This window comes from Salvia hispanica, chromosome 6 (genome assembly GCF_023119035.1).
Source record: "Salvia hispanica cultivar TCC Black 2014 chromosome 6, UniMelb_Shisp_WGS_1.0, whole genome shotgun sequence".
In the NCBI taxonomy this organism is placed as follows: Eukaryota; Viridiplantae; Streptophyta; class Magnoliopsida; order Lamiales; family Lamiaceae; genus Salvia; species Salvia hispanica.
The window spans coordinates 15,404,764-15,416,988 of NC_062970.1; the positions used below are offsets into that span (position 1 = coordinate 15,404,764).

A 12,225-nucleotide genomic window follows, 5' to 3' on the forward strand; every position below is an offset into this window, starting at 1 on the left:
AACGGAGGAAGTTATTCGTACCGGAAATTTGACAAGTCTATCAACTGATAGCTCAATAATCTCACCTGCTATTGATGAATCCAAAGTAGTAGTTAGATTTTTATTTATGTTAAAATAGGGTAAAGCAAGTTATGTTTGGATTTAATATAGAATTCATAATTCTCATAATTTAATATAGATTCACAGTTCTTGACGTTACAATTCATAATTCTCATTTTTAGTGCCAGAAAGTCTTAAACATTTATATAACCAGTATTTGTTGGTATTAAATAGTGGGTCCTCTTTTATCACTTGTAACATCATAATTCAAAATTAAGGCTAAATCTATATCTTTAGATTTTAAAATGAATGAATGAGATTAAAGCTCACGAATTTTTATAGATAGTAGACAAAATATCAAAGGAGTAAGATTCTCATTTAATTAATCATATTATAATTTTCGCAATTTTTTTATATCAACATAGTGTATTACAAATATCAATACAGTGACATGAGAATCTCAACACAAGTATTCTAATGAGATTGCTTGTATGCATTTATTGATAAAAATCTATTTATCAACATATACGAAAATTAAAATAAAAACGATCAAATTTCATTATTCGAACGTCGTCGAAATATATGTAATTTGGATCTCATTAGAATCCTTATAAAATTATCTTTAGTAAGATATATTTTTTGCGAAAAAACAATTTGAATCGAGAGAGTTACGTAAATTTAAAGTTTTGAAGTGATTTTGAAGAGAGAGAAAGTAGATAGTTTTATTTAAAGTTTATGAATTGGCATTAATACAATTTGAATTTATTTAATTATTATTTAAATTGATATTATACTTCACTTAACATTATTTCAACCACTAGATCTCCCCATCTAACGGTTAGGAATTGGTCTCAATTTTGGATTACTAATTACTCCCTTCATCCGTGAATAGGAGTCCCATTTTTTCATTTTAATCCGTCCACGAATAAGAGTCCCGGTTCACTTTTACCATAAATGGTAATAAGGTCTCACCTTCCACTAACTCATTTCACTCACATTTCATTTAAAACTAATATATACAAGTGGACTACTATTCTACTAACTTTTTTCCACCAACTTTTCTTAACATTTGTTAGAACTCGTGCCTTCAACAAATGGGACTCCTAATGACAGTGGGAGGTAGTAGTTAGCAATTGATCACCACCCAAGTAGTAGGTATATAAAGATAAATTTATGAGGTGTAATACAACCCGAAATAAACGTATAAAAATCTCAAGGAAACAAAATGTTCAAGCTGAACAGAAATGAATAAACTGACCAAGTTGAGCATAAATGAATAAACTGATCAAGTTGAACTGGAAAAAAAAAACTAAAATAGGAACCAGTCAAACTGATCAAGCCAAGTCAAGGAGTTCTCTCTCTTTAAGACGAGATACACCTTGAGAATGCTCTCAATTTGGCGTGTCGTTCCCAAAGATTAAACAGATTCATCTTCTTCGTTGCAGCACTGCAGACGAAACAAACTCTAATGAACTAGATGAAGATCGCGAGTAGAGATTCGCTAAAAGACAATGTAGAGAGAGAGAGAGAGCTTATGATATGTGAATGCTTGGTGTGTAGTCGAATGCATGGAATACCTGCCTATTTATAGGCCAAACCCACTGCCCTAGGGAGCTGATGGAGTCAACTGATTTAAATCCGTTGAGCCGTCACAGATAGGAGCTGGAGGCTGACCTTGGATGGAACATATAAGGACACACTGCACGTCATGGTTCTTTTACGAAGTGTGGGCTTCTATTAGCTACATTTGTTTCACCCTGTCATTCTGACTAGGTGGCTTGCCCACTTGGCTCGCTGACTTGGAGTGTTGATAGGCTAGTTTTCATCACTCGAATTTGATCACTTTTCGCACTTATTAGTTGAATATTTGCACGAGAAGATGTTATTTTGGAAGGGAATGGATCGGAAGCTGCTTATTGAATGCACAAAGAGGAAAACATGCAAGAAAGAGGGCAAAATGACAAGATATGGAAGAAAGTGAAAGAAGGCAAAGAAGACCCAAACTGGAAGCTGTTGGACTGCCAGTTTGAACCCGATGGGAAACTCTCACTTGCTACACACGCCCATATCTGTCGTTGGAGAGTAAAAAAGAAGGGGAATATCTTTTATTGGATATATGTATTAAAAAGACTTGAACTAACCACTTAGTCACTTTATCACTTTAGTTTTAGTTTTAGTTTAGTTTTAGTTTATTCTCTCTCTAGGAAACTTTTCTCTCTTCCTTAAGAAGAGAGATTTCAACTTCAAGGCTGCCAAGATCATTGTTCACCATAGGTTGAAGTAGTAGTAATTTAGTAGTAGTGTTTGCTTTTTCTAGTCTGCTTGTTCTTAACTTTGTAGTACTTTTGCACCTTTCTCACTCTTAGTTGTTATCGTTGGACTTGTTTTAAAAGCTTATTTCAAGTAGTAATTTCTCTAAGTGTTTGTGTATTTAACGTGCTTTAAGTTTAGCTCTTGTTTGTTTTTGGTTTTTAGCTCGTTGATTAGCTCTAATGTTTTTTATGTACTTGTCTAGTTAAAACTTCTTTCAAGCTTTTTGAATCAGTTTCTCTAAGTTATTTACTTGATTGTGTTTCAATTGGTGGAGTAAAATGGAAGGGAAAAACGTGTGTGCAAGATGGCTGGTTTATTTCATGATTTTCGTCGTTTAGTCGGTTCCAATTTGCATGCTTTTGCATGATTTATGTTGGTCTCGTTTTTTTAGCATTTCTTCCACCATGTTTAAGTGTTTTCAAGCTTTCTTTATCTTCCTCAATGAGTCTTTAGGTTTCAGCTTTTAATTTAGTATTTTCAATGCATGATTAGGTAGTTTACTTGTTGATCTTGTGTTTCTCTAGCTTGGTTAGTAGTGTAGCAGCCATGTAGCGTTTTCTCTCACTTAATTTATGTTCTTTTAGTGTAGGACTAGTAGATAAAATCAGCTTTTAGAAGGCAACTAAAGGGACCATTAGTTGTAGGCTTTTATCCATTGGTTTTACGCCTTGGATAATAGGGTTTAGTAAACAACAAGTACATGATTCCTTTTCATTTTTGGTAGCCCATTTAGCTTAGTTAACTTCTGCACTTCACCTCCATTTACATCTTATTTAGCTTAGCTTTTAGGATTAAATTAGTTTAGCTACTTTTTAAGGGTCACTTTCCTAGTTTCTAGATTTCTTTAGTAGCCAACACTTAGTTTATTTTCCTTACTCTCTCAACTTAGTTCCTTTTGCTTTCTGAACTTAGGATGCTCATGCAAGTTGTTGCTCTTTTTATTTCCGAAATATTCATATTTTCGCCAAATGTTAATTTCTCTGCCAAGTTGCCCAATTGCCCAGTTTATTAGATTGTCCAGTCTGCGTTCCAGTTTAATTTCTTATTGTATCTTATTTGCATGGTTAGTTCTCAATCTTAGTTTAAGTGTATTTATATTTCGTAGTGTAGTTATCACCCCTAATTTAGAGCGTGGAAGCATCGTCAAAACCTTTCTTAAATGTGGAAATACATAACGGATGCTACCGTTCCTAACTTACCATATGCTAATTAATACTCCCTTCGTTCCAGAGTATGAAGTCATTTTGCCATTTTAGTATGTTCCATAGTAATAGAGTCATTTCCCCTTTTTAGTAAAAGTCAACACATTTCTCCATACCTACTTTACTCTCTCTCTTACTTTATTTTCTCTTCATCTCTCCACCTTTTTCATTTTCCACTTTATTCTCCTTTTACTTACTGCACCTAAAACAATTTTCTTAATCTACGCCTCCATTAGAGCATCCACAATGGCGGCTAGCGCACTGGCTAGCCGATTCGCGTCGCTAGCCGGTCGGCTAGCCAAACCATTGTAATCGGCTAGCGGCTTTTCGGTGAAAACACCGGCGAGCGCTGGCCGCCATTGCAGGCTGGCGATCGGCCAGCGCTATTTTTTATTTTTTTGAAAATTTTTGAAACACTATACATACGCGATTTTAGTTTCATTTTCTTTTGCACCACTTGTTTTAACGAGTTTTCTCTCTCTCTAAATTTCTGTACAAGAGCAACATCGAGCGATGAGTAACGCGGGTGGGTGGTAGCGGTGGTGGTAGTGGTCGGATGCTGAGGAGTACGAACGGCGGATGAACGAGGCTATGGAGGCCTACATGGACCGCGAGATAGAGCGGTACATGCACAGGGTCGAACAGCAGGCAGTACCTCGCCCTCACCCCCAAATACGAAGGGGGTACCTCACGATGAAGCCGGACGTCTCCAGGCACATGCCGACATGTGAGTTGATGCTCATATTCAACTCCGAAAGGATATAATTGAAGAGTTGTGGGCACGGAAGACTGCACGGCGATAGTTTTTTCTTTATTATGTAATTTTTTTTTAAATGAATGTATTTATTTTTAAAATGAAATTAATGAATTTTCCCGTATATGTCTCGTAAATTTAATTCCGTAATTTATCGTAAATTTAATTTCGTAAATGTAGTTGTTTTTTAATTATTTTTATTGCGGCTAGCCTGTGGCTGGCCTTAGGCTAGCCTATTTGAGTAAAATGATGATGTGGCAGGTGGATTTTTAGTGATGATGACGTGTCAGGGAGAGAGAGTGGCTAGGCTGTGGCTAGCCTATGGCTGGCCTAAAACCATTGTGGATGCTCTTACTATGGAACGGAGGGAGTAGTATTTTGGAAAGCGGAAACTTATAAATCTTGTTGAATAGGAAGGGACACGCGTGCAAAACCCCGACCTTTCAAGTGTATAGGCCACTTGGCCTGCTTGACTGGGTAGTGCTTAAGTGGTCTAAAAATATTAGACTCGGCTTGGTACAAGCTCAAGTGCTAAGCCTAATTACGAGGCCTAAAGAACAGCCCGAAGTCCACCCAGAGACCAAATTGCAAAGATCCAATACACTCGACACAAGGTAATGTGCCGGCCCACGGTACACGAGACATAGGTTACGGAGCACGGAAAACATGGCAGGGGCCAATTGACACCAACTTTCTTTTTCTTTTGTCCCAATTAATTAACACTTTTACTTTTTACTACTTTTGGTAATGAACCTCATATTCCACTAACTCATTCCACTCACATTTTATTATAAAATTAATATGTAAAAGTAGGAATCACGTTCCAATAATGTTTTGCACTTATTTCTTATTACATTTCTTAAAACATGTCAAGTCAAACAATGTCAATTAATATGGGACGTATGGAGTATTAATTAATCCCTTATTTATTTCTCATAGCTCATTTATACTCCTTCCGTCCCATAAAAATATCCCTTTCCATTTATGAAAAGTTTTCTCAAACTCATTACCCAATATATCAATGTATTTACAACTTATACCACTAGAGCCTAACATTAAACACGAATAGTAATGTGAGTCTCATTATCCATTAACATTATTTTAACTATTTTTCTCCTCATTTCTCTTATTTTACCAATTATGCATTAATTCTTGTGTCGTCCCAAATATCGTTAATTTTTTTTGGGATGGAAGGAGTAGCTTGCAATTGAGACCAACTTTAATCTATTATTTCTCGTTCACCGAGAATTAATTTAAAGAATATGAATATATATCTCAATCATCTAAGGACAAGTAATGGATAGAGGGAATAATATATAGCTTTGCAAAATACAATTTTAGTACTTCCTCCGTCCGCCATTAAATGTCCCATTTTTTCTTTTTTGTCCGTCCGCCAATAAATGTCTCATTTTACTTTTAATATATTTGGTAAGTGGACTCTACATTCCACTAACTCATTCAACTCACATTTTATTATAATATCAATATATAAAAGTAGCTAGGTCTCACATTCCACTCACTTTTCTACCCACTTTACTACATATAAAGTTAAACAATTTCTTAAAACCGTGCCGATCAAATATGAGACATTTAATTATGAACGGGGGAGTAATAATTTATGTACTATCCCAATTATATCTTGACATGTGTTGAGTAACTAGCTCACTTGATCTCTATGTGCTAATTCACGTGCAACACTCCTTTATCCACAAGAGAAGAGAGCAATGCTTGGAGAGTCTGATTCATTTAATCCCTTTGAATTTTATTCCACTCTGAAAGTGTTATCCACTTCAGTTTGAAAGCAGTCCTTTCTAAATTCAACGTCACCAATGACCGCACGGCATTCACCATCATCGATTTCTCAGCCCTTGCATCTAGTTTTTTACAAGCCTGTGTTGTGCAGCTTGTGATATTCATGGGGTGCCAGAGAGAACATTATGGAGGGAATACCTTAAGCTCTTCGTCCATCCCAACTTCCATTCTCTTCGCCAACCCCAACTCTTGAGGTATAGTTATATTTTACCCTAAAGCTCGCTATTTAATACTCTCTTCATCCCTGAAAAGTACTCCCCCCGTCCCACAAAAGATATCATACTTTACTTTTTACTTTATTCCACAAAAGATGTCACATTTCCCTTTTTGGAAAAAGTTCTCCCTCACATGAATGTTATATTTTCTCTTTCTATTTAACACACAGAACAAAACCTCCTAAAATATTGTATCATCCCACAAATGTGACATTTTTTGTGGGACGGAGGGAGTACTATTTTTGTCATTTTAAAATTTCTTATTACTTTCTCAGTTATTAAAATTAAGAAACTAAAATTTCCTAGAAAACAAACATAGTCCAAGGGTATTTCAGATTTTATAATTGCTTTTCATCCGAATTTTGTTTTATACTAACATCTAAAGATACTTTAAGTTTAAGGACTAGTGGTGCTAATTATTGTTTCTAGGAACCGCCTGTATACAAACTCAGTTTAAACGCTACATATATAATCACTCTTTATTTTCATATAATAAAAGTGAATCGTTTAATTTTTTTCAAGGAAACATCTTAAAAAGATTAGCAGTTATTTTCTCTATCAATGAATAGGAGTCCCGTTTTTTTACATTTCAATTTATCTGCAAATAGGAGTCTTGGTTTATTTTTACTATAAATAATATATAGGCGCCACATTGCACTAATTCATTTCACTTACATTTTATTTAAAACTAATAATATATGTAAGTGACTCTCATATTCCACTAACTTTTTCTCACTCACTTTCTTAATATTTCTTAAAATTCATACAAAAAGGAAAATGTGAATCCTATTGGTGGATGGAGGGTGTATTTAAAATAGGAAAGTTAGTAAATATAGCCTTTAAAATCATTACTCCAGTCCCTAAATAAGTATTTTTATTTTTCCAATTTGATATATTCCATAAAATTAGTTTATACTCCCTCCGTCCACGAATAGGTGTCCCGTAATTACCATAAAATTAGTTTATACTCCCTACATTCCACCAACCCATTCCACTCACATATCATTTAAAACTAATATATACAAGTGGGACCCCTATTCCACTAACTTTCTTCCACTCACTTTTCTTAACATTTCTTAAAACCCGCACCGATAAGAAATGGGACTCATATTCGTGGACGGAGGGAGTATTTATTTTTGTCAAAGTTTTTTTGCTCATTTATGTAGTTAACCCCATTCTTCACCATTAATATTCAAATAACTTTTTTCTATTTTAATGCTTTATTAATTTTGCATTTCACGTTATCTCAAAAATCCTTATTTCAATGAAACGAAGAGAATATCTAATTAAGTTTTTATCATTTACATTTAATCAGTTTCATGTCCTAGCTAGTTGCACTTCACTATAGTATTATACTCCATCCGTTTCATAGAAATGGGCTATATTTTCTTTTTTGTCTGTCTCATGCAAATAGCCCATATCCATTTATGCTAACCTTTTTCTTCTTATTTTTTACTTTTTTTTATTTATGGATCCACTATCCACTTCACATTTTCAACTATTTTTTCGTCTTCTCTCTTACTTTACAAATTATGCATTAAAACTCGTGCCGAAATTAAATAGTCTATTTCTATGGGACGGAGGGAGTATTGGTTTCTAAGACAAGCCGAGGAAAAGGGTTATATTCATGCGTTAACTAAAATAGTCTTATAGTATCTTCATTGTCGTTGGTAAAGCAAAATTAGTCTTATAGTATTAAAAACAAAAAGTTGTTTTCCAATTTATTATTCATTTTTCATCTTTTCTACTACGTACTCCCTCTATCCCATAATAGATGGATTGTCAAACTTTCATTTTTAGTTTGGCCCAAACAAAATATCACATTTCTATTTCTAAAAAAAATTCTCTTTCATATTAATATAAAAATTATATTTTCAACGCAAACTTATTCAACATGGGCCGCTAGAGGAAATACATTATCTAGTTTAGGTACTACTCCCTCCATCCCGCTCAAGATGACACATTTTCCTTTTTAGTTTGTCCCAACTAAGATGACACATTTCCTTTTTTGGCAACTTTCTCTCTCCAATTAATACACTCAACCATTTTTTCTCACACCTATTAAAATATCCATCTTTCTTTATCTCTCCACTTTAATACTTACACCCACCTTCTCTCCCTCTAATTAAATACTTTAACCAATAACTTCTAAAATCCTGTGCTGGCTAAGTAACGTGTCATCTTAGCCGGGACGGAGAGAGCAGTAAATATGTGGATAGCTCTCTAGATTATCTTATCTAATTGTTGTCCTATCCAGCCAATATGTGGATAGCTCTCTGGATGATCTTATCTAATTTATGTCCTATCCAATGACATCTTGACATGTGTCCACTAGCTTAGTAGCTTTCTATGTGAAAATAAAATTCTTTTTCAATTTAAGATACTTATTTTTCTTTTTAATTTGTCCCAATTAAGATGATACATTTCTTGTTTTGGAAACTTTATCTCTCTAATTAATACATTCAATCAATTTTTCTCACTCATATTAAAATATTCATCTTTTTTCTTACTTTATTTTAATACTTACACCTACATTTTCTCTTTCCAATTAAACATTTTAACCAATAATTCCTAAAATTCCGCACCGACCAAAAAATGTGTCATTTTAGCCGCGGGACGAGAGGAGTACGTTATCAAATCTAATCTATTAGCTTGCTCTCTATTTGTCCGTGAAATTATTATCTTATCTAGTTTATGTGTTATCCAATCATATCTTGACATGTGTTTGACTTGCTCATTTGTTATATTTTAGTGAAAATATTACATTATCGAATTGATGTACTCCATTGTTCTAAATTAGTAAACGTACTTTTTTTTGGCACTTAATGTTAAAGCTCAAATTAGTTACTCATTTCGTTCCCTCATAGTTAAGGTGGAACTTTTCAGCACAGAGTTTAATAAATAGATATTGAGTGTGTTAAATAAATAGTAGATACAAAAATAAGAGAAAGAAAAAAGTAGAAAGTGAATAAAGTAGAGAGAATATGTAAAAGTGAGTAAAGTAAGAGTAAGAAAAATTTTACTATATATAGAAATGACTCAACTATAATAGAATTTTCTGAAATAGAAAAATGACTCAACTATGAGGAAACGGAGGGAGTATATTTTAATGAAAATATTACATTATCTAATTTATGTACTCCATCGTTCTAAATTAGTTAATGCATTTTTTTGGGCACTTAATGTTAAAAATTAAGTGAAAAAATAATAAAGTACTTAAAAAAGATGAAAAGTATGAGAGAGAAAGAGAGTAAAAGAAACGGGAAAATAAATTTTTTGCTAAAAGTATTCTCCAAAAAATGCTTATTATAGAACAAGTAGCATGGAACGGAGGGAGTGACCAATGAGTGGATACCACTCTAGCTCTCTATATATTCGTGAAAATATTATCTTATCTAATTTACTCCATCGATCCCTTGTTAATAGATTCATATTCGAATCATTTTGGAGGTCCTAAGCCAAGTGAGTCATTTTCTTTTTTGGTGTTCCCTCTCTTGCTTTTTCATTTCTATTTTGCATAAATCTTACTTTATTATCTCCAATTAACTGAACAAAACCCCATTTTCTTATATTTCATGCCCAAATGAAATGTCACATTTAGTGAGGCACGGAGGGAGGTAGTATATACTTAGATATATACTAGCAAATGATATCTTGGCATGTGTTATATGGCTGATTGTCTTTATATACTTCCCTTCCTTTACCAAAAATAGTAAAGCCTGTGAGCTAGTTCACACATGAATTCAATGGGATCAGTTGTTGGAGAGTCTGAGTCATTTAAGCACTTTGAATTCGATGACACTCTGAAATTATTATCAGATTCATCCACCTTGAAAGCCATCCCTTCCAAATTCAACTTCCCCAATGACCGCACGGCTTTCACTACTGATTCAATCCCAATCATCGATTTCTCAGCCCTTGTTGGCGGCGATCCTCATCAACGATCCAAAGCTGTCCACGACCTCGCCACAGCATGTCGGGATTGGAGTTTCTTCATTGTAAGATTGATACTATATAATAATACTTTCTTCAGTCTCACCATAAATGACTCGTATTCCTTTTTTGAAATAAGTGATTTATTTTGTTGGCAAAATATAAAATTATTCCTCTCTCTTATTTTATTATATCTCCACTTTATTAACCTAATCATCACTCTCTTAAATTTTGTATCCAATAAAATGTCTCACTTATAGTAAGACGGAAGGAGTAATATTGTTGTTTCTTGTTTAATGTTTACTAAAATAATTACCACTAATTTTTTAAACGAATGTGCAGCTTGTGAATCATGGGGTGCCAGAGAGATTGATGAGTGAAATGTTCAGGGAAATGGTAGAATTTTTCAATTTGGCTGATTCGGAGAGGAAGCAATATGAAGCCAAGAGTGCCTCAGATCCTATCAAATGTGGAAATTTCAGCGTCGCCAACACTTCAAACCAAAGCTTTACATTATGGAGGGAATATCTTAAGCTCTATGTCCATCCCAACTTCCATTGTCCTCACCAACCTCAATTCTTGAGGTAAACTATAAAGTGGTTAAAATATAGTTAAGGAAAATGAGACTCGCTTTATCAGAGAGAAAAGGTTATCGAAAATAAATAGTGACTAATTTTGGTGGATCTCGAAAAATAGAAAAATGAAAGTTTGGAATTTATAGTTATGTTATATATGTTGGTAGGGATGTGGTGCAGGAATACACCCATATGATAAGAGTATTAGCTAAGAAGCTAATCGAAGCAGTATGTGAAGCCCTAGAATTGAATCAACGTGAAGTGGATGAAATGTTGAAGATGGAATCGAGTTTTCAATTACTTGCAACAAATTACTATCCACGTTGCCCTCAGCCGGATCAAGCCATCGGCATTCCGCCCCACACTGATGCAGGTCTCTTCACTCTCCTCATACATAACGGCGTCGCCGGTCTTCAAATTGAGCACGACGGAAAGTGGTTCAATGTCGATTCTCCTAAGAATTCTATTTTGGTCAACGTAGCTGACCAACTTGAGGTATAAATTCTTCAATTGAAAAGAGTCATTAGGTGACTATGTTGGGTATTAATGGTACTCCAAGATTGACTCACAAATAGAATTTTATTAAACACTCGACAACAGTGTACGAAACACCAATACGCAACATTGTGATGTACAAAACACCAACACAACACTACGACTCTTGAAAGACACAACTCACAAGAACTCGAGGACACACCCCTATCTCTACGAGGACACACCTCGCACTCACAAACACACACGTACACGTACACTCTCACTTAACTCTCTAATTGTGTACAATACACATAAAGGCCTAGTGTCTATTTATAGGAGTTCTAAGTCGGTAACAACCGACATTCACAAAACTAGATAATTCTAGTGGCACATCTTCAACCTAAGCCTAATAATTTCATAATTCCTAAGACTAATTCGGTGACATGGAGCTAGATAATTCTAGCTCATTTCATACTTCTCGATTGTTCTATAAGTCGGTAGAGACTTCTCAATAGACTAATTATGTTTTTGTTTTGTTTGTATAGATATTCACCAACGGGAGGTGTAAGAGTTTGAAACACAGAGCGGTGTTGAATGAAGAGAGAGATAGAATTTCGATTGTGTTGGCGAATGGTCCCTCAGGGGAGGCGGTCATCGGACCGGCGGCGGCGCTGGTGGAGAAAGATGGGGGGCCAAAGTATTATGCAATGAAGTATGAAGACTACGTGGAGTCGCAGCTCACTAAATCACGTATCGATGGAAAATCCATGTTGGAAAAACTGATGATATAAGTGAAACGAGCATGTCGCATTATATATTTGGGCCAACTTAATAATCACACTAAGATCAAGCACGCTTCTAGTAATTATTAATTAATAATTAATCACTCCTTCTGTTTCCACTAAAAA

General features: G+C 34.6%; 1 protein-coding gene across 1 annotated transcript; it reads left to right on the forward strand.

The window, feature by feature from the left end:
- Positions 1-9,837: 9,837 nt before the first annotated feature.
- On the forward strand, positions 9,838-12,225 carry LOC125196938 (2-oxoglutarate-dependent dioxygenase 19-like). The gene is made up of 4 exons (XM_048095604.1): positions 9,838-10,333; positions 10,611-10,852; positions 11,011-11,338; positions 11,863-12,225. The coding sequence occupies exons 1-4, from the start codon at positions 10,073-10,075 to the stop codon at positions 12,106-12,108; spliced, it is 1,077 nt and encodes a 358-aa protein (XP_047951561.1). The 5' UTR covers positions 9,838-10,072; the 3' UTR covers positions 12,109-12,225.